General features: G+C 41.5%; 1 protein-coding gene across 2 annotated transcripts; it reads left to right on the forward strand.

The window, feature by feature from the left end:
- Positions 1–10,353, forward strand: RSRP1 (arginine and serine rich protein 1). 2 transcript variants are annotated; one of them, XR_011853217.1, is made up of 6 exons: positions 1–225; positions 513–559; positions 3,791–4,342; positions 5,397–5,491; positions 6,212–8,631; positions 9,766–9,843. XR_011853217.1 is itself a non-coding variant. In XM_072136660.1 (6 exons), exons 1-6 carry the CDS (start codon positions 167–169, stop codon positions 9,928–9,930), a joined length of 990 nt encoding a protein of 329 aa, XP_071992761.1. In that variant the 5' UTR covers positions 8–166; the 3' UTR covers positions 9,931–10,353. The 2 variants fall into 2 exon arrangements, 1 of the variants encoding a protein (XP_071992761.1); XM_072136660.1 differs by having other exon boundaries at positions 8–225; positions 8,560–8,631; positions 9,766–10,353.
- Positions 10,354–26,707: the final 16,354 nt, after the last annotated feature.

Consider the following 26,707-nt stretch of genomic DNA (forward strand, 5'->3'; position numbering starts at 1 on the left):
TGATAAACCTCCCGCCCTCCTCGGATAAAGTAGCGGCTCTGGAAAATTCCTGTCAGTCGAGAGCGCTACAACATCGGGTACTACAGGAGAAGTGCGAGAGCTGCGGTCCCGGTGTTACGGTTATTCTGTTCTATTCTGCTTACTGCGACTTACTTAAATCCTCGTCATGACTCGTACAGTAGAGTTGGAGAGCTCAGAGTCTGGAGATCACTCGCAGGGAAACAAGTAAGTGCTTGGCATATGGTAACATTGTAAACTGGCGCTCCGGCTTCATAAGCGGCCATTTTACTGTCATTACTATAATGCTGTACGAAAGTCACACCGGTGAATGGAAATACATGGGTTAGTTCTTCTGTATACAGTTGGGTTATGGCCGGGCGCCATCTCGTGCAGCTCTGCTGGGGCCGCCATTTTGTGAGCAGGCATCGGAGTTGTGACGAAGGTGTTACTGCTGTGTTATGGGGAGAATCTGCTTTAGATGTGACTCAAATTTATTTCTTCTCTTCTTTCAGGGTTTCTCCAAATCTCCCTACTGAGAACTCTATTGACGACAGGAGTGGTGAGAACTTTTCTTACTCGTTTTCAGTTCCGTTCTATAAAATACTAAAATAGTGTTCTTGTTTTAGTTATCTATCTTATTATTAAGTGGGTTTTTTTTTTTTTTTTTTTTTCTTTCTGACACTTTTATTTATACTTCTAACAGTTGCACTGGATTAGTCATAGCTCTGTGTGGTTTTTGTGGGTTGTGCCTGGAAAAATTGGTGTGTTTGTGGACTCTTTTTGGATGCAAAATACTCCCCAGTGATGCTCATTGTGCCAAAATATACCCTGGCTAAAGACAGAATTATGATAAAGCACCCCCATTTTTTTTTTCCCCCCCAGGTATAAAGGGGAACTACCGGAGCTTAGTTTTGTTAGTGTTTTAAACCGCAGTATTGCGGTTTAAAACCCTTTTTAAACTTTGGCCGAAGCTGCTTCGGCGCAGGGAGGTACGCGCTCAGCGCACCATGCGCACGGCTCTCCTTCACTTCCTATGTAGCCGCGGGCACGGACGCGCGCATGGTGCGCCGAGCGCGTACCTCCCTGCGCCAAAGCAGCTTCAGCCTTAAAGTTTAAAACACTAACAAAACTAAGCTCCGGCACCAGCTCACCCTGAGCTGGTGCTCGGTAGTTCCCGAAAAAAATTAATTTTAATTTTCCACATAGAGTTGTGTGACGGCTTATTTTCTGCGTAACAAATTGCACTTCATAGTGATGGTATTTAATATTCCATGCAGTGTACTGGGAAGCGGGGGAAAAGTTCCAAATACAGTGACAATGGTGGAAATTTTTTTTTTTTTTTTTTTTTACAGCTTTCACTGTGCGCCACAATGTCTGTTTAATTTTTTTTCCCGATTACGGGTTTTAAAATCTTTTCATACATTTACAAAAATTAATAATCCTATACAAATTTTATTTTTTTTGCCTTCTTCTGGCACCAATAACTTTTTCATACTTCAGTGTGCGGAGCTGTGGGTAATGTCATTTTTTTTTTGTGACTTTTGATGGAGTTTTCACTGCTATAATTTTTAGCACTGTGACCTTTTGATCACTATTTATTTTTTAATTTAAATATTTTTCAAAATGGCAAAGTGCCATTTCCTACTTTGGGAGCTATTTTCTGTTTCGGGGTTAAACAGCAATAACGGTTTATAGTGAAAAAACGCTACTATATTTTGATAGGGCATTTCTGGACACGGCCTTGCCTAATGTGTTAATTTTATGGCCTCTCTAAAGTATTGTGAATCGTAAAATCAAACTATTTAAACTCCATTTTGTGACTCATGCCATTGAGTTCTGTTATATTCATTTATCTATGGCAGTGGTTCTCAACCTTTCTAATGCTGTGACCCCGCAATACAGTTCCTCATGCTGTGGTGACCCCCAAACCATGCAACTCGCAGTAAAAAGACAAATTTTTGTCTCCGATGGATTTAAACGACCCCCGGTTTTGGTCGTTCGACCCCCGCTGGGGTCCCGACCCACAGGTTGAGAACCACTGATCTATGGCATCATGGGTTTTTTTTTTTTTTCTTCAAACGTTTATATTCCCAGAATATTCCTTTTTAAGGGGGAGTTAAGTTTCAGTTGTGCAGAGCTGTCTGTAATTTGTCTGGTCACTAGATGTTGCTGTAGGGCAACATTCACACATGTATGGGGGACGTATATACAGCCAACGGCATATATACTCGCGCCCCCCCCCCCCCATACACTTCTATTGGCTCACGGTACCCATACGCAGATTGGTAATGAAAACGGGGTTTTCTGATACATGCCCAGCTTCTGTATCATTCAAAACTTGGGGGAAACATACAGGTAACAAGAGCTGTAATGCTTTAGGTATTTTGAGCTTGGCTTTCCATCACAAGCATTTCCCACTAGAAAGCACTTTAAAGTGAACCTGTGAACCACCACATTTGCACATATACAGCCAGTGACCAGGTCCTATTAACTGACTGACGCCCTTTTAACTAAAAATTCTTTACCTCATATAAAACAACATTAGGCTTGCATGGTATGCAGGTTTTGGCATTCTAAGAATAGCCATGTCACTGGTCACATGTCATGAACACAAGGCACAGTGTAAAAAAGATTGACACAATATTTCCCATCTGAACCTAGAGCAGTGATGGCAAAGCTTTTCAAGACTGAGTGCCCAGCCTGGGAGAGTCACAATTTTAGGTGATATGGGGAAGAATTGTAACCCTTTATCACCAGACATTGTTACTCAGGGTGGTCAAAATCAAACTGCATTAAACTATTTGAACACTCATTGTGTGCTTGCTGAAACGCTTGGCAACGAATTGAACTCGGCATGTCGTTTAAAGCACACAATGCGAGTTTGATGCATCAAACTTGCTTGTGGGCAAGAGGCCTAAGGCTGCATCTGGGCGAATATTTTTGTGTCATAAGTCACAAAATGGAGATTAAACAGTTTGATTTTATGGCCTTTGATTTTTATGCAGAATTAACAAGCTGCCAGTCACTGGAAACTACAAGTCCCATAATACTTAAGTTCTCAGTATCCTTCTTTCTCTTATCCTCTGCTCCCAGTGATGTTAGACTTTTTCTGTTATCATAGTATTGCAGTAAGTCATCACTGCACATTACATCACTGAGATGACATCTTGCCACAACACTGGTCATACTGAATGCACTGCAACCAACTACAGACATAGCGGTGATCTCATGGCATGTGCAGGACATGTGATTAGTGGCCATCTTCTGTCCTGTGTGTGCTCCACGCAGAGAAAATCAACACACTGTTTAAAGGGCCAGTAGCATTTTAATTCTTCATTATTGTATTCCCACAGCACTTTTCTGCATTTTGTTAAATGTATTTTGGTGTTGGAACGTTGTAATCTTAGAGTGATGAATGTATGATCCTGATCCCTTTAATGTTTAATACTTGGTGGAAGCTGTCATTCATAGTTGGATACATGTTTCTGAAGTTTTACCAGCTGAAGAGAAGGGCTGAAAGAAACCTAACAGTTACGCTCTCACTGAGTTTGTCAGCCAGTTTAAAAGAACACTTGGCGTAATGATATGCATGTATGCAAGTAGGTTAAATGTTTGGGAGCCACTCCAGCCTCTACATGCTAGACACAAGGCTTTTCTTTATAGTTAGACACTAGTTACCTTAGGAACTGTTGACTCTATCAATTCCAAGGCAACCTTTATTTCCGTAATGTGCCCTACTGTGGCTTAAGTTTTTCTAAAATCTTTTTTTTTTTTTTTTCTCCTCCCAAAGTACTTAATGAGCAGAACTCAAGTAGGAATGAGGCAAGCAAGAAGACAAATGAGATGACCAACATTATGGATGACTTGAGCTTAAATTCCCCAAAGGAAAGGCCATCTCGCTCCAGGTCTAAAACTCGCTCAATTAAGCGCAGATCTTCAAGCTCTTCTAGCAGTTCAAGCTCTGGTTCCAGCTCATCACGATCAAGAAGCTGGAGTAGATCGAGCTCACGGGATAGTCTGTATCGCAGGAAGCGAACTAGAAGAAGCTCCAGGTCATATTCCAGTAGCTATTCAAGAAGCCGCTCAAGATCTTACAGTCCTCGGGAGAGGAGAAGATACTCTTCTGCATATAGGAGATACTATAGATCTCCACCTAGATATAGGTCACGTAGCCGGTCTCGTTCGTATCATAGAAGACGTTACTCTAGGAGCAGATCACACTCTCGTGGTAGAAGATATTATGGATTTGTTCGACGTCCATACTCTCCTACTTTCAGATCATACAGAAGTCGATCCAGAACCCGTTCCCGTAGCAGAACCCCACTGCGTTTAAGTGAGGAGGGTAATGAATTTTGACTTCTACCTGGAAATTATTGTCTCTATGCTTGCTGTTATTCCCATTATTTGTCTTGTAGCTCCATTTCATACAAGTCTTGAGTGCTTCAGCTGGTTGTCACTAAGCTGTGGGTTAAATCATACATGACTGCAAAAGTAAAGTATCGTGCCTCAGTTTCAATTTAAAGTGTAACCGTCATTCTGAGAAAAAAAAAAAATAAAATACATCATTCTGCTCCAGGTGTCCCTGGGAATCATTCCTCAAAGTATTTTCCCTCTCGGTCCTCATTTAGTACTTTTTTTGGCCCATGGCAACCAGGGTTTCCAGCTCTCAAAAAAAACTACAATCGGCAAGATGGAGGCGGAACCTGCCTCATGTCGCCTCATCAGAAGCACCTGCTGCTGACCAATGACACCAGAGCTATATATCTATATCATATCTATGTATCCATGCATCTGTCTTTATGAAGACTGAATGTCCATAGTAACATCTATCTGAGCAGTCACTGCCGTCTAGGGGAAGTCTGCAGAATACAAGAGGAAGGATTTGGGTAACTAATCCAATTGCAAAAGGGCTTAAAATTACCTGCCCTACAACATATCAAAATCTTTTTGAAATGACAGTTACACTTTAAGCTTGCGTCTTTTTGTACAGGATTCAGCAAATGCTTTTGCTACTTTGTCTTATTGTATCCTCAAACATTTTTAATTGGCGTGTACCAGCTCTATCCAGTAAGTGGCACCTTTGTCAGATCAACAAGACACAAAGAAAATCACTTTGTGGTGTGTTCACGCATGGCGTTTTGGATGCGTCATAACGCATGCGTTTTTAAATGTTGCGATGCGTTTGGCTACTCTGGAAACCTATTTTCTTAATTGCTGTAACCTTTAAAAAACGCAATTGTTCTGACACATCCAAAATGTCAACTGTGAATGCACCCTTAATCCTTTACAAGGACATGGAAATATGTACGCTTAACAAATTTCTTATCACAATTTTAATTTAACTAAAGTTAATGTGTTGAAGTTGGACACTAATTTTAACAGTGTTTTGATTGCAGAAAAACTGAAGTTGCTAGAAATTGCCAAAATGAATGCATCAAAAGCCTTGGGGAAGGAGGTCGAAATCCCAGAAAGTCTGAAAAAGATTACAGAGGTAAGAATGTGGGAAAATATAGATTACTGCATTGGTGTTTGCATGCAGTGCTTTCTTTAGAATTATTAGTTGTAATATGTAAGCTTAAAGGAAATCTACCATTTGATGCTTTATGAAGCAAACATACCTTGAGGCTGTTGTAGCTACACTGATGCAGGATCATAGCTTGGTTAATCCCTGAGCTGAGTGGTTTTGCTGAAAAAACAATAACATTCAGGACCTTGGGAAAGCTGGGACAGGCTGGCTGACATAAACACATTACACACGGGAGCTTTTAATTACAAATGGAGGTTATTCAAGACCTGACTAATCAACCTAACCTAGATCACTTATACACAGCAGCTGAGGATGGTGCAGCAATTGATCTGTCTGGCATGGAGAACAGTGCTTGCATCATCCTCTCCTGCAGAGGAACTCAAGTGCTAGGACAAGCACTGAACCAAGCGCTGAAGGAGACATAGAAGCAACAGAGCTTCATTATCATAGTGTTATATCTGTTTTATCAGCAAACCACTCAGAACAGGGATTAACCAAGATGTGATCCTGCATCGGTGTAGCTACAGCATTCTCAAGGTATGTTTGCTTCATAATGCATCAAATGGTAGGTTATCTTTAAATGATGTGTGACTAAGGTTTGTCTTGAACGTGAAAGGTAATCCCTCTTTTCTTTTCCCTGTTTCAGAATGTTATTCGGTTTAAATACTTTTTTTGTTTTTATAGAAAGAATATGAACACCAACCTTTGTGGATGAGAACCAGGTGGTAATGTTGTGTTTATCTAGGTACACTTGATCTAGGGCAAAGCTAAGCCAACAAAGACTGGTTCTGTTTTCGAACTGATGCTTATTTATTTTTCATGGTGCCATTGTGTAGTGTTTGACTATAGCTTTCTGTGAAACATGACTGCATTTGGAGTCCATTTACCTTGCATGTAAAGTGGCAGATGTGTCTGCTACCAGCTACACCTTCAGAGACCACATGGTATTTTTATATTTGTCTTAAATTTATTTTGCTTAAAATGAATCTGAATGCAGGGAGGATTGGGGTTTGGTTTTCTGAGAAGCTGCAGTGTAAGTCTACTTGCACACAAATGTTGTGTGGGTTTTTTTTTTTGTTCCTTCTCTATCCTAAACCAAAAATCTTTTGTCTGCTCTTACGGTTCTCCATGTCTTCAGTATCTTAACGTTTCATCTGTGTGCCTTCTTTTTGTGGATCAGTTATTAGTGGCCACTTCATAAAATTGGGACAAGCCACCATTTTGTCAGCCCTCAGTTACAGATTGTCAAAAGAGGTGACATACAGCTCAGAATCTATAGATTTCCTTGGACTTCAATGGGAATGCAGATGTGCAGGCAATAGTGACTGCTCTGAAGTGGGAGGTGGAAACCATGGCTGTGTGTATTTGCCTATAGAAATTGCTAGCACAATGTTGGAATGGATGAGGATTAACCTGTATTGTATACACTTTAATGTATACTGGAAAGTCAGGGAAATTGTCCTATCAGTGATTGATGCCTTTACCCTTTATCAAGTTTGTTACTGTGTTAACGAATTATCATACCTTGTACACTAATTTTCTAATGTACTATGCATTTGAAATTGATTTCTTACGCCATTTAACACTACACTTTTTGTACTTTGTTATATTTGGCGCATTGTGCATGATGTGCCAACCTTAAAGGGGTTTTCCCACAAAAAAAAATTAAGCCCTATCCACTGGAGACCCCCACAGACTGCAAAAAAAAGAGTACCCCTCGTCACTCTCAGATTAATGGAGCTGATGGCTGTGCATGACCGTGTTAGTCCATCAATCTCTATTCAGCTGACGGATATCGTGGGGAAAACCCCGTTAACCAATCAAACACCCCCCCCCATTGATGTACTTCCTCACAGACTTGACAACACAGATCAGATTTGCTATGACATTTTTCTAGAACTCTGCCTGTAGGTCACACCATTGTGGTAAGGGTTTTATTTTTCACAAATGTCCAGTCAATCCTTCCTGTCTCATATATTATGTATGACCTGTTGCAAAAATGAGAACCTACCTTTGTTCAATTTTGCAACTTCTCTAAACAAAAGCCGTGGGGGGTTAAGAGCTTCATAAAAATATAATTTTCTTCCGTGCCACTACTGAGTATTTTTCAAGATGGGTACAGGTAATCTTCATAATCTATTAACTATGTTCCAGATTAAGAATATGGAAGAAGAGGCCTGCATCACTTTGGAGATAAGTTAATTGACCTGCTCCCCAGCAACTTGTAACTTGATGGATAGGCTTGTAGCTCATGGTTGTGTAGAATACAAATTACTTAGACTAATTTTGTCAGGTTACATCTCTAAATACTCCCTCCCGGCTCTGTGCTTGCCTGTGATCCGCTCTAGGTGCACACACGGCCGTGTGAATGTAACCTAAATGTTACTTGTAAAAGAAGTTATCCAGTTTTCCACTAAAATTTCTAATCTCTGCTTCCTGTCAATCAATAGTAAGCATCTGTCTACAGTGACTTTAAGAAGCAGAGAACTAAAACCTGTAAATTGTAACTCTTCATTGAAAGCATTTATTTGTTGAAACTAGCCAATCCCTTTAAAGCAACCCACTTCAGTGTGGTTGCCATATGCATTGTGTTGCTACTTGTCACTCCATAATATAGCTGGCGTGCAATGACATTCCTCATTTCCACTGTTGCCACGTTATTCTTTTGAGGGAGCAACACCTGTGACTAGACTTTTATTTTTGCAATATCCCCCTTTCTGCTTTTTGAACAAATACCTGCAATGCAGCTTCAAACCAGCTGGTTTGAAGACTTTCATTAAACCTCATTTCAAGGCTGAAAATGGGAATGTTTTGCAGCATTGTTTGGTGACAACTGCATTTGACACATGCTGTGAGCCCACATGATTAAAGTATACCAAGCAATAGGGGAATTTAAATAATTCAATACAAGTAAGCTGTTCCAGGATATTCTTGTGTTAATAAGTTTGGAGAAATGTAATGTAACTATACCTTGGATATGCTGTAAAATAGGTTTGCATTTCTATTAAACGTCTTGACTATTTTATTTACAGAAACCAAATGCAGCATGGGAAAACTCGAAAGGCGGAAGAGGAAAATCTCGCAGGAGCAGTTCTACTTCACCTGTAAGTTTAGACTAATCACTTTGGCACTGAGGGTGCGGTCACTCGTTGCGTTTAACGCATACGTATAAAAACGCATTGCAATAGCTGAAGAGTGATTAGTCTAATTAAACAGCAGTTATCACAAGTGTTTACAAAATGCATGTGTTAACGGTTGCGTTTTGTAAACGAAGTGTTAACAGCTGTTTAATTAGGCAAATCTCCCTTCAGCTGTTGCAGTGCGTTTTTAAACGCGAGGTGTGACATGTCGCATGTAACGCATGCGTGCAACAGCTGAAGAGAGATTTGCCTAATTAAACAGCTGCTAAGACTTGTTTTTACAAAACGCAACCATTAAGTCTTAACAGCTGTTTAATTAGGCAAATCTCTTCAGCTATTGGAATGCATTTTTTAAAGCATGTGTTAAATGCGACGTGTGACCAGCTTTAAGGATAGGAATTTTGTAATGTGCTTATTTGGTAGATTCGGGTTAACCTTCTCTCAAGCATTAGCAAAAACCCCCAGCTGGTCACACTATTTTCCTCTATTAGCCTTGCACCCTCAACATTTCTGTGTATAGAATGCTCACTTCTCAGTATTTCCTATTTCCAGGGTGGGATAAGGAAAGCGTTGAAGGTGTACACCATAACCTAAAGCAGATTCCCCAGTTGAATATGGTATGATAAGAAGATTAGAAGTGGGAATAAGGCTACATTCACACTACAGTATGGGGGACGTATATACGTCCCCCATACACTCCTATGGGCTCACGGCCCTGTACGGGAGCGGTACGGTGCAGCACACGTGCGGCACCGTACCGCTCCGTAGCCCGGGGAAAGATAGGACATGTCCTATCTTTCCCCGTATTACGGCGCCGTGCGCCATTAGTTTCTATGGAGAGGGGCGGGGGTGAGCTGCGCTCACCTCCTCCTCCTCTCCCCGCGCTGCCGTGTGCCCGCCGTGCTACTTTGCGGCGGGCTCACGGCAGTGTGAATTTAGCCTAACTGTTTAAATTGCAGAAGGGAGCGTATTGTTCTTTTAAGCTAAGGTTTTTGTCACTTGTACTATTTAATGTAAACTTGTTCTTCAAAGGCTTGATTATGTAAATTTGCTTAAAAGTAGTTGTGTGTTTTTTTTTAATTTTTCCTTGTATTTCAGGATTCTAAGACTGGATTGGAAGACTATGGAGAGTCTGTGAAAGAACAAGCATCGGAGCTCAAAGCTAAAAGCCCTTATATGCTCTGGCGTCCTGTTACCAGTGAAGCAAAATCCTTTTCCAAAAGTTTGTCACAGAAATATGCTCACACAAGCAGAGCGCGATAACTTGTTTTCAAGGACTTTCTTTTGTAGAGCTTTGATATTTTCTAATAAGGATATTGGTAATATTGGAGGGGTGGACTTTGGTGTAGTGGTTTATAAAGTCATTGAATATTGGGTCTTATCTTTCAGATGTGGCCTAGTACCTGTTGGACACAAGATTTTCAGGTGGGAGACACAAGATGTAACTTCTGTAAATATTTGTACATTGAAATATATATATATTTTTATGCAGATTCATCTTTTTTTGTTTTTGGTCATAAGGTTTTAGATTTTGTCCTCCATTGTAGTTGACAACTAAGCCTAATTTTAAGTGTTGTGTGTTTTTGTTTTCTTTTTCGTTGTTGCCCCTCACCCCCTTGAAAAACAACTTTAATAGCTGACATTATTTTGATCTGATCAATAAAGGTGTATTTTCATTTGATTTAAGTTATTGTTTGATTCTTAACTCCTGCTTTAAAAAAAAAACCGTTTAACAAGCAGTTGTGACTGAAGTTGACCTGAAGACCAATGTGCTTTTAAGAGTAGTTAAAGGCTTATTATCTAGTTAATGCATACAATCTTTGCTTCTTAGGCTGGTGCCACACGCACCGCCCACCGGGGCGGGCCGCGGCCCGATAGCATCCGCGTTTCTATGGAAAAGCCTGCGTTTGGGAACGAGCTGTCGCTGTTTTGCATTAAATTAACGCAAAACACCGGCAGCTCATTCTGGTGGGTGCGGCTTTGTTTGCGTTTTCAAACGCAGGCAAAGCTGTGCGTGTGGCACCAGCCTTAGTTGCAGGTTTTTTTTACAAAACACTGACGGCTTTACCCATTTTAGGGTGCAGTCACACGGGTCGTTTTGGCTACGTTTGCAGACCAAACCACGCCCAATGCACCGGGCGGCTGCCCGGTTGCATCAGCATGTCTCTAATGCAAAACACCAGCGGCTTGGTTTTGATCGCTGGCATTTTCATAGAAACGCCGATGCGATTGGGCCGCGCCCCACCCTGGTGGGTGCAGTTTGGTCTGCATTTGCAAACTCAGCCAAAACGTCTCGTTTGACTGGGGCCTTGTTCTGCATGAAAATTTGTAGCTTGAAACTGATTAAAAGCGGGGGGGCGTGGCCTGATGCGCTAGTGAGCGGACGCACGGCCGGTGGACTCCCGATCCTCCGCGGCACTTGGCAATCGCCATTGCTGATAATAAAGCGGAAGAACCGCACCGGACACCCCCACAGGCACTCTGGAGCGCACCAGATCAATGGGGAAACTGAAAAGAAAAGGGGCCAGGCCGGTAAGGCTGTCTTCACTGTTCCCGGCGCAGAGCCAAGATGGCGCAAACACTTCCCCCTCACGCGGCCCGCAGGTAACATCTGAGAGGAGGAAGAGAGCGGGGCTGTGCTCTGAAGCTGACATCAGCGCAGCCTTCTGCTTTAGCCCCACTATGCTCTACTTAGGAGCCTCAGAACCCATGAGCAACCCCCCACTGAGCAAACAGCATGCAGAAACAGTGAACACCCCCTTCAGTCACAATCACAGCTCTGCTAGATCAGCCCCCTCTGCTCCAGTGACTGAGCACACCATGAGGCACATGCTATCTGACATGCTGGGAGCCCTGAGGCAGTCATTACAGAAAGATATCTCCAGCGCACTAAGTGTCCTGCAGAATGAGAACACAAATTTGAGAAAGAACCTCTGAGCTAGAGGACAGAATGGAGCAATTCACCGATGCCCACAACTCCTTAGTAGATGCCTACAACGAAACCAATGATGAAATAACAGACATTAAACTAAAGCTAGCGGACCTGGAAGACAGATCCAGGAGAAATAATCTAAGATACAGGGGCATCCCTGAAACCGTGGAAGCAGACCACTTACAAGATTTTCTCATTGATTATTTTGTCGCCCTCATCCCAGAAGCGGGGAATAAAAGGATCTGGTAATAGACGGGGCGCACAGAATCCCCAAACCAAAAAGTGTCCCTGCCTCTGCGCCCAGGGATGTTATTACTAGAATTCACTTTTTCCATTTCAAAGAGGCTATTGTGCAAGCAGCAACAAACCCCTTCCAGAGCGATTCCAAGGCATCAGTCTTCTCAGATCTCTGCAGCAACACTGAGCAGAAGGAGAGAATTCGCTGCAGCAACCAAAGCGCTGAGACAGTGTCGCATACAAATGGGGCTATCCGGTCAAGCTTATAGTTTTTAGAAATGGGATCAACTATTTCCCAACTCCTTAAATGGAACATCGTTACCCAAGAAGAAGGCGACCTCGCCTCTCCAGCAAAGAAAAAAGCAGCAACTCTGACTAAAGACTGGAGCACCACCACCTGAGAGGACTGCCCAGATACACAGCAAGTATCACCTGCTCTAACCTTCCTTCTCACCTGTTATATTGAATGACTTTATCATTCATAGGTTCCCATATCACCCCCTTTACTAAAATACCTCCCACTCAAGGGAGTCCGTGGAGCCAAGAAATCTCCATTCTTCTCCGTATTGGTTAACTAAACCCCCTCGCGCATTTACACCAAGCCATTGTCAAGCTTGGTAGGTTCATAAAGAACCAGACAGTCAGAATCCTCCCCCCCCCCCCCCCAATTTACATCCCCCTCTGTGAAGATGCTGATAGTATCGACACAACCGTTGTTTAAGTTTTGTATTTTTTTTTTTTTTCTTAAACTTAGTCTAATCTTGACTAAGTTTTGTTACGGCGACAAATGTAATAACTTGCATAGAATACAGTATAAATTGTTTGTATAGATTCAGCTAGCATCCACTCTTATCCTATAAAAAAAATGCCATTTAATCTAACCACTATCAACACCAAAGGCTTAAACAGCCCTATGAAAAGAGCCTTATTTTGGAAAGAGGCTCAAAGTTTAAAAAGCGATATTATCTGCGCCCAAGAAACATTTAAATTTAGAAGATACAAAAAGATTAAAACGCAACAAATTTCCCCATATATTCCTTTTCTTCTGCAGAGAAAAAAAAGGGAATTGCAATTGCTATAAAAGATACAGTGGCCTTTGACCTTGGACGCTATATCTTCCTCATCTGTAAAATTGATAATTAAATTTTCACATTGATTTCCATATATGCCCCCAAGAAAAAACAATACCCTTTCATTAAAGGCATTATAGAAAAAATCAATAATATAAAACCGGGGCATTTAAGAGTATGTGGCGATTTTAACCTGGTCCCCAGCTCAAACATAAAGCTCCCCCCCGCCCCAAATTCGAACACCACCTGCGATAGCGTGAGATTCTCCAATCTCATCCTTTCGGAAGACTTGTATGACTCCTGGAGAGTCTTACATGCCGCAGAAAAAGTCTACCTTCTATTTTATACCCCACAACTCATACTCCAGAATAGACCTAATTTTAGTGGACAAATGGCTATTACAAAAGTAGCAACAGTAAATATTGGTCAAATTACATGGTCCGACCATGCCCCGGTGACCATTACCGTTTCCCATTCATCATGCCCCCAAGCAACATTTTATATGGAGAATTAACAATTCCTTAATTTCAAACCCAAAAATAACCCAAACCCTAGAAGAAAAACTAACAGAATTCTTAAAATTCAACAATACCTCAGATGCCAACCTATGGTGCGCTCAAAAAAAACTTCAAGAGGCTTACTCATCCAACAAGCGGCCAGATATAAAAAATTTAAAATGGCCAAAACCGTTTCTTTTATAGACCTAATAATAATTTTAGACACCAAAAATAAAATTTCTCCCTCTCAAACCCTGGCAAATCAAATCCAAGAACTAAGATATGAGCTCTATCAACCATACCAAAACCAAATAGAATTTAATATGAGGAGATGCAAAGCTAAATACTACTGGCAAGGAAACAGAGCGGGCAAAATCCTGGCTAACAAGATTAAAAGCAGACATTCCAAGCAAAAAGTCCCCTATATTTTCAATCATAAAAATATCAAAATTATAAACCCCCAAGAAATAGCCAACACTTTCAGTGAATATTACAAGTCACTATATAACCTTAAAGATGACCCATCTACCCCCCAGCCATCCGATAGCTTAATTAACGAATTCTTATCCCGTACATCACTCCCCAAATTTTCAGAGCAACAAATAGAAATACTAAACCAGCCAATTGGCAGCAAAGAACTCGACCTAACGATAAAAACCTCAAAAAACAATAAAACCCCAGGCCCAGACGGCCTCACAAATGAATATTCTAAAACCTTCTATCTCCTGAAGACTCTAAACTCCATAATAGGAAAAAAAGAAATCCCGGAAGAAATGCTCCAATCGCTAATTATAACTCTCCCAAAACCCGGTAAATGTCCAGACCGCCCAATGAACTTTAGGCCAATTTCTCTGCTAAATGCAGACCTAAAAATCTATGCCAAAATAGTAGCCAATAGACTCTCCTCCCACTCGTAATTGACAAAGACCAAACCTGGTTTTATCAAAGGAAGACCCTAGACAGCACTAGAAGAATCCTAGATATAATTCAAATAGCTGAGGCCCGACGAACGCCTTCTCTGCTCCTCTCCTTGGATGCGGAAAAGGCGTTCGATCGGGTCCATTGGAAATTTATGTTAGCAACGCTGGAGAAGTTTGGACTCAAAGGGAACATTTAAGATATCTACTCCAAGCTATCTGCACAAGTGTATACATCGGGCTTCCTGTCAGAAAAAATAGAAATAACAAATGGCACCAGACAGGGGTGCCCCCTTTCCCCGTTAATATTTATAATGACCATCGAACCCCTAGCAGAACTAATAAGAAGCGACCCGAAAATTTGAAGCGATGATCATAAGATAGGCCTATTTGCGGACAACGCCATCCTAATTCTCTCAAACCCCCTCAAATCTTTCCCGGCTGCAATGAAAATTATCGAAGAATACAGTCGAGTCATAAATTACAAATTGGATTCATCAAAATGCCAAGTGCTAAACTTGGGCCTAACGTCTTTAACAGTCGAACCTCTTAAAATTTTATACGTTTCAATGGGAAACCCCCAATATCACTTACCTAGGTATAAAATTAGTTTTTCCACCTAAAGAAACACTTAACATTAACTACAAACATTTACTAAGCAAAATTAAAATTTGCCAAGTTCTAACTATCTTGGTTTGGGAGGATAGCCACAACCAAAATGTGTATAATACCATCCATTCTGTATCTATTCCGCAACTTACCCATCCCAACCCCTTTGAAAACACTCCAAACTCTCCATAAACTCATATGGTCCTTCACCTGGAAACACAAAAAACCTTGCATACAAGCCAACATTCTGTTCCAACCAATTTAAAAAAGTGGACTAGGCTGCCCATCGGTAACACAATACTATAAGGCCAGCATACTAGACCAACTAAAGCTTTTCTGGTCCTCTGACAACAAAAAACACTGGATTAACATAGAAAACAGCCAAGTTCCATCTAATGACATTAAAGCGTATCTCTACAGCCTATCGATCTTTGCCTCCCTCACATTCCAAACCCCCCTTAGCGGCTGTAGCCGCAATGGTAGATATATGGACAAATCTCCAAAACCCAGACCCTAAGCATATCCCCACAAGATGTTCCGAGCAACAGCCTGTCTGCAGGTATACATAATCTTGGCCCTATATCCTGGCTTCCAAGAGACTCAAGAAATCTGGGAGATGTATCGCAAAATGGAAAACAAAAAACAATAGAATCCCTAACTCAGGATATCCAAACCACAAGAATAAACTGGTTACAATACCACCAAATCAAAACAGCCCTCAATAAATCCCAATTCAACTTCAGCATAGAAAACGCAGACATTACAAAATTCTTACTGTCTTACGACACCAAACAAAAAGGATTGTCCACTTTTTATAAACTATTAATAGATACTCAGAGGCTATACAGTCACACCTGAATAAATGGTCCGACAAGCTGGATACTACAATCAGTGAAAAACAATGGCAAATGGCATTCAGAATTCCTCCTAAAGTATCCAGATGTATTAACCATTTAGAAAACACCATAAAAATAAGATTCAGCTGGTACTACATCCCACATAGATTGTCCCGAATCTACCCAGACAACATTCAAACTTGTTGGCGTTGTCACCGTGAGAACGCGGATATGTTACACATATGGTGGCACTGTAACCATATAAATAAATTTTGGGAAGCCATTAATGCTCTGCTGACTAAAATATGTATGTTCCCAATTGAGCTATCAGTCCTTCACGCTCTTTTCTTTATAGATTTGGAAGAATTCCCTCATACCCATCTAACCGTGATCACTCATGTACTTATCACAGCCAAATACTGGAAAGACCCTGCCCCACCGCCGCTAGCAGAAGTCATTAGCTCAATAAATGAAAATTGTCTATACGAGAAAACTATCGGCCACTGTCTACATAAGATCCCTAAATTCCTCAACAATTGGGATATATGGCTATGATTGTCATACAACACCATCAATGTTTAACCATGCAATTTCTATACATCCACTGCAATCCACTGCAATTCATTGTATATCCAAGTTTGTCGCCAAGTTTATGTTCTCTTGGTTATTTGTTTTTCCTTACGGTTCTCCATTTTACATTGTTTTATTGATATTTCCTGTACTAACCATGTATAACCAACGGAAACGATCTTTTTTTCTTTCTTGATTGCAATTTATTGAACATGTATACATGTATGTATCATTACTCTTGGAAAATCAATAAAAAATTTAATGTTAAAAAAAAAGAAACAGATTTAAAAGCAGTTAAACGTATGCATTTTTAAACTGACTAAAAAAATGCATGCTTTAAAACGGCCCAAAAACGTGACACATGGCATCACACTTAAGAACCATGTGTTGAAGGTTCTTATTCATGCTTGCTTGCATTCATTCTGCCATGTAGCTGTATGAGAGGTCCAACTCCTGTGAAACTTTCTCCACCACCTTTCACTGACTTTTTTTTACACTCTATGGGTTCGGTCTTTTGCTTGGTTTGTTGACTAATGTTTCTGATCGGATCCAAATAAAATAAATCCAAATTTTAACTTTTTATCCCTATAATGAACTATATGGGTCACTTCTCCTCTGTCCACATAGTGTGTTCCTCTGCAAAGTTAAGTTTAGCCTTCTGATTTTCTGCTACTGCAAGGTTTGGTCACTGGGATTACTTAAAGGATGGAGGCCATGGATAACAAATAAGAAAAATACCACGGTGCCTCATTTTGATGGTAGATTCTTTTAAAATATTTTTAAGACAAAGAGGTGTGTGTGTGTGTAGGCAAAAAAAAAAAGCACAACAATGTCAAGTACCAAACAATGGGTTTAAAACGTCTAAAAAAGTACACAAGTACATATTGCCAAGACCACTGTATCCGACCCTAATAAGTCTCTACATTCACATTTCATCAGAAATACAAATAAGGTTGCCAAATATCCAAATTTTTATGAAAAATTAGATTCTATATCACAAAAATATGGCACACAAATGGAAATAATGGCACCCTAACAGGTGCATGTTCAGCTCACCTCACAGTGTGATGGTCCACAGTCCTCTGGTATCAGCCTTGGTGCACGAAAAAGGCCGGGTCCCAAAACCGCAAAAGGTACAAGGAATCTCGGCACTCACATGAAGCCACCAGGTTTGGTTTAAATAAATTTCTTCCTCTTTATTCACATCTCCGGAACAACATGCAGTTACAGCTTAAAAGATCGATACGTCTCGATGCTTATGCGTCTTAGTCATGATCATGACCAAGAGACACTCTTTATTTTTCCATGCACAGAGCTGTGTTATGGCTTATTTTCTGCGTAATAAATTACACTTCAAAATGGTGGTATTTAATATTCCATGCCATGTACTGGGAAGCGGGGAAAAAATTCCAAATACAGTAAAATTGGTGAAAAAATGCATTTGCGCCGTATTCTTGTGGGCTTGGATTTTACGGATTTCACTGTACGCCCCAAATGATGTCTACTTTATTCTTTGGGTCAGTACGATTACGAGGACAACAAATTTTTATAGGTTTTATAATGTTTTCATACATTTAAAAAAATTAAAACCTTCTGTACAATATTTTTTTGGGGGGATTTTGCCGTTTTCTGGCGCTAATAACTTTTTCATACTTTGATGTTTGGAGCTGTGGGGGGTGCCGTTTTTTGCAGATTTTGATGACGTTTACAATGTTATCATTTTTAGGACTGTGCAACCTTTTGATCACTTTTTATAGAATTTTTAATTTTTTTTAAATGGCAAAAAAGTGCCATTTTCGACTTTGGGCACGATTTTCCGTTACGGGGTTAAACGCAGTGAAAAACCGTTATCATATTTTGATCGGGCATTTTCGGACACGGTGATACCTAATGTGTTTATGATTTTTACTATTTATTTATATCAGTTCTAGTTAAAGGGGGGGTGCTTTGAATTTTTAGGGTTTTTATTATAATTTTTTTATTTTAACTTTTTTTTTATTTTCATTTTTAATATTTTTCAGACTCCCTAGGGTACTTTAACCCTAGGGTGTCTGTACGATCCTATCATATACTGCCATACTACAGTATGGCAGTATATGGGGATTTTACTACTTATATATTACAATGTGCTGATAGCACATTGTAATAAATGGGTTAACCCGAAGTAGCTTCGGGTCTTCGTGAGACCCAAAGCTACCATGGCAACGGATCGCCGCTCCCCGATGACGTCACGGGGAGCGACGATCCACGGAAAGATGTCGGCACCCGCGCACCGCTGTCTTTTTTTAAGCCGCTGGCACCTTTGCCGGCAGCGATCAGCAGTAAAACACCCGCGATCGGTGCCGGCAATATGCAGCAAAGACTTACCGGCTATGGAGAGGGCTCGGCCCGCGAGCCCTCTCCATGTACCGGGACACGACATGTGACGTACTATTTAATCTATTTAACCTTTTAATGACCGCCGTATCAGCTTTTTACGGCGGTCATTAAGGGTACTTCTGACGCGAACGCCTTTCTACGCGGCGTGTCAGAAGAAGATTTCGGGACACCGGGTCTCGCTGGTGCCGGTGGCGGGCTGTGCTCTTACAGCCCAGACCCGGCACTAACACACGGGATTGGAAAAACTCTGATCCCGGGTGTTTAACCCTTTACACGCCGCGGTCAAGCATGACCGTGGCGTGCAAGTGTGTCCCCCGTGGATCGGACCCCCCTGGTGTGCTTACCGGGGGATCCGCTCCTGCCGCAGCCCCGGGTTCCGACGAGTGACCCGAGGCTTCCGGCTCCTCTACCCGCCGGGTTCTGCTTTCCTGGCAGGACCCGGCTGTATGTAACTGAGCATGCGCAAGTGTATTGCAGTGTAAAGGCTTAAACAAGTGATCGGACGATCGCTTGTTTAAGCCAAGAAGTAGAAAATGTAAAAAAGTAAAAAAAAAAAAGATGAAATCATTTTATTATATAATTAAATAAAAAAAAGTCCCATAATCTCCCCAGTTACACATGAAATGCAAATAAAGTATATAAAACACAAAAACACATACATATTTGGTATCACCGCGTCCGTATCAATCTGTACAATAAATCTAAATATTGAACCCGCTTGGTGAACGACGTAAAAAAAACTCGAAAAACTTCCCGTAAAATACAATTTTTCATCAAACACCATCACAAAAAATGTTCCAAAAAGTGATCAAAAAAAGTTACGTTCCCTAATATGATACAACTGAAAAGAACAACTCTTTTCGCAAAAAATAAGCCCTCAACCAGATCTGACAACAGAAAAATACAGAAGTTATGGCCCTGAAAAGTTGTCAATAGTAAAAACAATGCGATATTCTCCAATATTGGTTTTGCTCAGGAAAATTGAGCAAAGATGAGAAAAAAAATATAAATGAGGTAACACCACAATCGTAGTGAACCAGAGAGTAAAGATAAAATATTATTTTTATGTTATGGTTAGAGGGGGGGGGATGCTAAAAATCCAAAATAAAAATTGATGATTTTGTTTGTGTCCCCCTTGAAATAGTTAATAAAATCTCATGAATAAGCTTTAGACTCCCAAAATAAATTATCTATACATTGTATCTCATCCCGTAAAAAATAAGCCCTCATATGTTTGTATTACAAAAAAAAATAAAAATTTATAGGTCGTACAATGTGACAATACAAATCTGCTGTGAATGGCGCCTTCATTCATTCTACACTCGGCCGTGCGCCCGTACAGAACTTTACCACCACATATGGGGTATCAGTACACTCAGGAGGAATTGGGCAAACGTTGCAGTGCGTTTCATCATTTAATTTATTCTGAAACTGTCAGTTTGGCCTAAATGAATGTATTTTCCAAAAAAAATCCATAGTTTCTAAATCGCAGGTCCATATTGTTTTAACCCATGTGAAACACTTAAAGGGTTAATGGACTTAATAGAAGTTGTTTTACATACGATGAGGGGTAAAGTTTCTATGTGGGGTAATTTATGGGGTTTTACTATTATTTGGGCCTTTCAAAGTCACTTGGAAGCTGAGTTTTCCCTCAAAATGTGAGTTTTGGCAATTTTCATGAAAATGAGAAAAATGGCACCTAAAGTTCTGCGCCTCATAACATCCTAGAAAAGTGAGAGGATGCATAAAATATCATCCCAACATAAAGCAGACATTCTGTAATTGTTAATTATCAAACTTTTTGGGTAGTTTTACTTCCTGTCTGGAAAGCAGAACATTTCAAACTTGGAAAATGAAGAATTTTTACAAACTTTTGCCAAATGTTCACTTTTTTTCAGAATGAATCGCAAAACTACTATAGTAGTTCTCATTTTACATTTGTACATGTCAGTCACTTGTAAGGGAGGATGGCAGAGATAACATGCTAGATAAATGACAGGACACAGGGCTCTGCAGCTTACCAGATGGAGTTCTTGATTTTCTATTGCAATGCATTGGCCTTTGTGCCCTGCAGTCCTGTCATCAGAGCTGGCAGTGTCCCTGGTGACAAGGAGGGCAGCTGAGGGAGCTTGGGGCAGCTGAGGGTGCTTGGGGCAGCTGGGGTTGCTTGGGGCAGCGGAGGGTGCTTGGGGCAGCTGGGGTTGCTTGGGGCAGCTGAGGGTGCTTGGGGCAGCTGGGGTTGCTTGGGGCAGCTGGGGTTGCTTGGGGCAGCTGGGGTTGCTTGGGGCAGCTGGGGTTGCTTGGGGCAGCTGAGGGTGCTTGGGGCAGCTGAGGGTGCTTGGGGCAGCTGAGGGTGCTTGGGGCAGCTGAGGGTGCTTGGGGCAGCTGAGGGTGCTTGGGGCAGCTGAGGGTGCTTGGGGCAGCTGAGGGTGCTTGGGGCAGCTGAGGGAGCTTGGGGCAGTTGAGGGAGCTTAGGGCAGCTGAGGAAGCTTGGAGCATCTGGGAGTGCTTGGGGCAGCTGAGGGTGCTTGGGGCAGCTGAGGGAGCTTCTGCACATCTTGTTGTTGCTCTTCTGCCATGAAGATCGCTGATGCTGGGCTCAGTGTGTGAGGGAGGGGTAGAAGCAGGACGACAGCTCTGCACACTTTACCCAGACCTCCAGTATATCACCTCCCATGGCTGTAGGGACATGATGGCGGCAGCTTGTCCGGGGGAGGGGAGGAAGGAAGGCAGCTTGTGCCATACAGCAGTGTGCAGCAGGGTTTGCTTGGACTGGAGGACAGTAAAGGGCCAGGTGATAGTAGCAGGATGGGAGCTGGCAAATGGCTTTTTTTATCTGGTTCTGCAGTACTGTGGAGCACGGGAGTGTGTGTGGCTGAAGTCTGGCAGCCGCACAAACTAATGAAACATGTGCAGACTCCAGTGCACTCAGCCATTGACAAAGCCCCTTACATGCTGCTTTATACTAACAGCATGAAAGGAGCTTTGTTATTGGTCTTGTGGACACTGCATCATGTGCTGAGCAGTGATACTTTCCTCCACGATCGCAGCGCGCCGGTCTGCTTATCCAGGACTTTACAGGGTATAATTGCCAAGCGTACTTTTACGCATGGCAATTATTCTGAAGAGTAATAGCGCCTCATCATGCGTCTATGGCGCTTGGTGAGGCGTTAATGAGACCTCTGGGGGGCACCATAGTTTGGGGAACTTTGCCTCCTTAGGATCAATTGTGTCACCTAGTTTGTTTTTTAATAAAGAGAAAGAAAGAGGTAACAACACATGGCTAAGTTACAAAAGCTATGGCTGCGGGCATAAGATATGTAAATCATGTGAGTACATAAGAAAAGATCAGGAATTTATGTCATATTCAACGAAAAACAAGCACAAAATCAATACTTACATCAATTGTAACACATCCAATGTGGTTTATCTGGGTTCCTTCCTGTACTGAATGTTTAGTCCAATATGTAGGTTGCGATGCCACTAATGATAACCTCAATATATCAGCATTATCAAAACATTTTAAAAATATTCATGGAGGTAATTTGAAAAGCTTTTCATGGCAGGGAAGAGTTATGAGACCGGCAAGGGGAGGAGATATGAAAGAAAAATTACTGAATAGAGAATCCTACTGGATGTTCTTGCTGAATACTAGAAATCCAGTTGGGTTGAATCTAAGACAGGATTTAATTCTCTGTTATTAACCCCTACGGAACTCGGCCTCTTTTGGCCTTTAGGACGCAGTCCCATTTTTCAAATCTGCCCTGTGTCACTATAAGTGGTTATAGCTTTGGGACGCTATGAGATATCCAGGGGATTTTGAGATTGTTTTCTCGTGACACATTGTACTTCAAATTAGATTAAATATTTGGATGATATCTTTTGTGTTTCGTTATGAAATTTGGCAAAAATTTGGAAAAATTCCCAAATGTCTGCTTTATGTTGGCATGTTTTTTTAAGATTCCACATATTTTACTAGAATGTTATGAGGCTCAGAATTTGGGTGCCATTTTTCCAATTTTTGGAAAAATCAGCAAAACTAATATCTAGATGGAGCTGCTCAACTTTTAGTTGACTGTGAGAGGCCCAAATAATAGCTAGACTCATAAATTACCCCATTATGGAAACTACACACCTCAACATATGAAAAACCACTTTAAAGCATTTTAACCCTTTAGGTGTTTTATAGGGGTTAAAACAAAATGGGGGTGTGGTCTACAAATTGTTTTTTTGACAATACATTCATTTTGGGTGGAAAATTAAACATTTGTAATGGATTAAATGAAAAAAGGCTCCACAAAGTTTGATACCCAATTCCTCCAAAGTACACTGATACCCCATATGTGGTGGTGACCTGCTGTATGGGCGCATAGAAGGGAAGGAGGCGCCATCCAGATCAGTTTTTTGCTATGTCACATTGTACAGGCTATAATTTTTTTTGTTTTCTTATTGTGGATCTATAGGGGGCTTATTTTTTTGCCACAAGAGATGCACTTTTCTGGTACATAATTTTGGGGCATCTATAGCTAATTGGTGAGATTTTATTAACTATTTGTTGGTGGAGGAAATGAAAATCATCAATTTTTAGGAACTTTTTTTGTGTTTTTTTTTTGGCTGTTTACCATACCGTAAAAAAAAGTATATTATTTTTATTCTATCGGTCTCATTTATATAGTTTAAAAAAAAATTCCCATTTTACTGAATAAAAAGTAATTAGGCAAAAATGTAAATTTTAGCATCACCGACTTTCATATGACTTTTTTATTTTTAGGCTTACAAATCTGGTTATTTTTTGCGAGAAGGATTGTTCTTTTTAGTGGTCTTATTTTAGAGTGCGTAACTTTTTAAAATCACTTTTTAGAACATTTTTTAAAGGGTATTAATTGAAAATTATCTTTTTTTCGCATCGTTTTTGAGGTTGTCTTTTACGGGGTTCATTTTGCAGGTCCAATAATGATTCTGTTTTATTATGCAGATTGTTACGGACGTAGCGATACCAAATATGTGGGGGTTTTGTGTATTATACTCAATTTTACTGAATTAAAAACTAATTTGGAGACAATTTTGTTCATTTTAGCATCACTATCTTTTCATATGCATAACTTTTTTATTTTTCGGGTGACAAATCGCTTTTTTTGCGAGAAGAGTTGTTCTTTTTATTGGTCTTATTTTAGAGTGCGTAACATTTTTTAAATCACTTTTTAGATCATTTTTTTAGAAGGTATTAATTAAAAAATATCTTTTTCAGAACATTTTTTGCATTTTTTTCCCCCCGCCTTTACCGTGCAGGTCCAGTAACGATTCTGTTTTATTATACAGATTGTTACAGACGCGGAAATACCAAATATGAGGCTGTTTTTTGTGTGTTTTTGTTTTTTTATACTTTATTAAGTGTTTGTATGGGAAAGTGTTATTTTAGGGTCTTATATTTTTATGTATTTTTTATTTATTCTAATGTGTTAACTTTAGTGTTTTTACATGTTTTTACTTATACTTACTTGAACTTGAACCAGCAATGCTCTGATTGTTGGTTCAAGTTGAATAAATTGCTCTACAATACTTTTTCATTGTAGAGCAGTGTAAAATGTCAGAGCATGCGGGCGCATGCTCACACAGTTTACAGTCAGACCCGGAAGGGATCTAACTGACAGGGACATCGGGCAGCCCCGGAGCACCAGGCAGTCTTCGGGCTGCCCAGAAATGGATCGGATTCCCTATGCAAGCAGCACGGGGGATCCGATCAATAGCAGAAACACCCTTACACGCCACGGTCATGCTTGATTGCGGCGTGTAAGGGTTTAACACCCGCGATCGGAGAGGCCGGGTAGATAGACAGCTGACAGCCGCTGCTTATGGTACCAGCTCCGTTCGTGAGTCACAGCTCACAAAAATGTAGAGTGGTAATATTATCACACCTCCCTCCTAAGATTTGGCATGGAATTTTGATATTCTAATTAATATCCCAAACCAACGTCTGTCGGCTCTCCCCGGGTATGACAACTCACCCCCTGTGCTGTCATGCCTGCCCCTCACCCTATGCTGGATGGTGAAGTCATAGCGCTGTAGAGCTAGACCCCATCTCAGCAGCTGCAGTTTCAGCAAGGCCCACAGAATGTCCAGACGTACTGTTATTGTGGTGGCATAAGTCACCTCCGTTGGTAGGAATTTCCTACTCAGGGGTATTAACCCTGGCTTCAGTGATCCCCCGCGCCGGTACTGAACCTTAGTCATGCTTTTCTGACATGTTCCCGGCTTGATTGTCAGACTGTCTTTCTAGGTGCACTGGGACACCTGTGACGAATGTGTCAGGTGCTTCCCCCAGATCCGACAGAACATGGCAACGCTGTCCATGTAGGCAACAGCTGAACCTTCAGACTTTTATTTGCTTTTTCATCAAGCGCAGAAAGGTGACAGGTGTTTTAGTTATGCCACCGGGCATGACTTTGGACTCATATGGGGAGATTTATCATTGGTCTCTTAGAGCAGAACTGCTCTAGTTGCCCATGGCAACCAATCAGAGCACAGCTTTCATTTTCTCTCAGCTATTTATATAATTAAAGATGAGCTCTAATTGGTTTCCATGGACAGCTAGAACAGTTTTACCTCAGAAATTTGAAAAATCTCCCCCATATAGTCCAACTGTATTGTTCATCACAAATTCTTCCCGGTTGTCTGTGAACACAAGCATCGGCCAATGGCCCTTATTCCAATCCCTAATTTTGCGGGGGTTGGAACTGGCTAGAGGATCCAACTTCTCAACTATGTAGGGATTTTTAGTTTCTGCTCCCTGTAATCCACACAGACGGGTGTGGCCTTGTCCTCGTTTGGAGCAAATATTACAGGTGATGCCCCCATATTTTCAGGTTTTTGGACCACCCCCATCTCAACACCTCTTTATCTTCTCTCCTTATGTCATTACTCACAACCACAAAAGCCTGACACGTAATGCATGGGTGAACCCCTGTGTCTATGTGTGGTGTAACTAGTGGGGTCCCTCCTGATCCCCCTGTAGTACAGTCAGGGCCGGATCATAGGCGGGGCTCCCGGGGCTCGAGCCCCGGGGCCCCCACCATGTTGCCCCCCCTTGGGGCCCCCACCAGATCGCACCCCCTGCGCGCCCGCGTCCCCCCTCCTCCCTCCTGAGATGCCCGCTGCATCGCGCTGCATGGAGGAGCTGTCCGCCCCCATTGGCACAAGTGACAGTAACTCCGCCTCAACGCCCGCCATCCCCCCTCACAGTTGACACCGCCTCCCTGCCCGCCCCGGCACAGGTGACACCGCCTCCCAGCCCGCCCCGGCACAGGTGACACTGCGCTCGCCTCAACGCCCGCCCCCCCAGCACAGGGGACCGCCTCCCAGCCCGCCCATCCCCCCGCATGCAGCATGGCCGAGCTACCAACCCCCGCCCAAACAAGCAACCCCGCTCAAACCCCCCCCACCCCTTGCTAAAACAAGCACCCGCCGCGCCCCCCCCCCTCCGCTCCCGGCTAAAAAAAGCACCTGCCGCCCCCCTTCCCCCCCTCCCTTGCCGGACAAGCGACCCCCCCCCTCCACCCCCCGCACGAACAAGCACCCGTCTGAAGCCACGGCCGGTCACCCTAAAAGGTATGTATATGCATATCAATTTATCTGTGTGTATATATGGATATACAGTGTATATGTGTATATACTGGGTATATGTGTATATACTGTGTATATATGTGTATATACTGTGTATATATGCATCTACTGTGTATATATGTATATACTGTGTATATATGTTTATACTGTGTATATATGCATCTACTGTGTATATATGTTTATACTGTGTATATATGTATATACTGTGTATATATGCATCTACTGTGTATATATGTATATACTGTGTATATATGCATCTACTGTGTATATATGTATATACTGTGTATATATGCATCTACTGTGTATATGTGTATATACTGTTTATTTATGTGTATATATTGTGTACATGGGTATATATGCATTTACTGTGTAT

This window comes from Engystomops pustulosus, chromosome 2, assembly GCF_040894005.1.
Source record: "Engystomops pustulosus chromosome 2, aEngPut4.maternal, whole genome shotgun sequence".
Classification (NCBI taxonomy): Eukaryota; Metazoa; Chordata; class Amphibia; order Anura; family Leptodactylidae; genus Engystomops; species Engystomops pustulosus.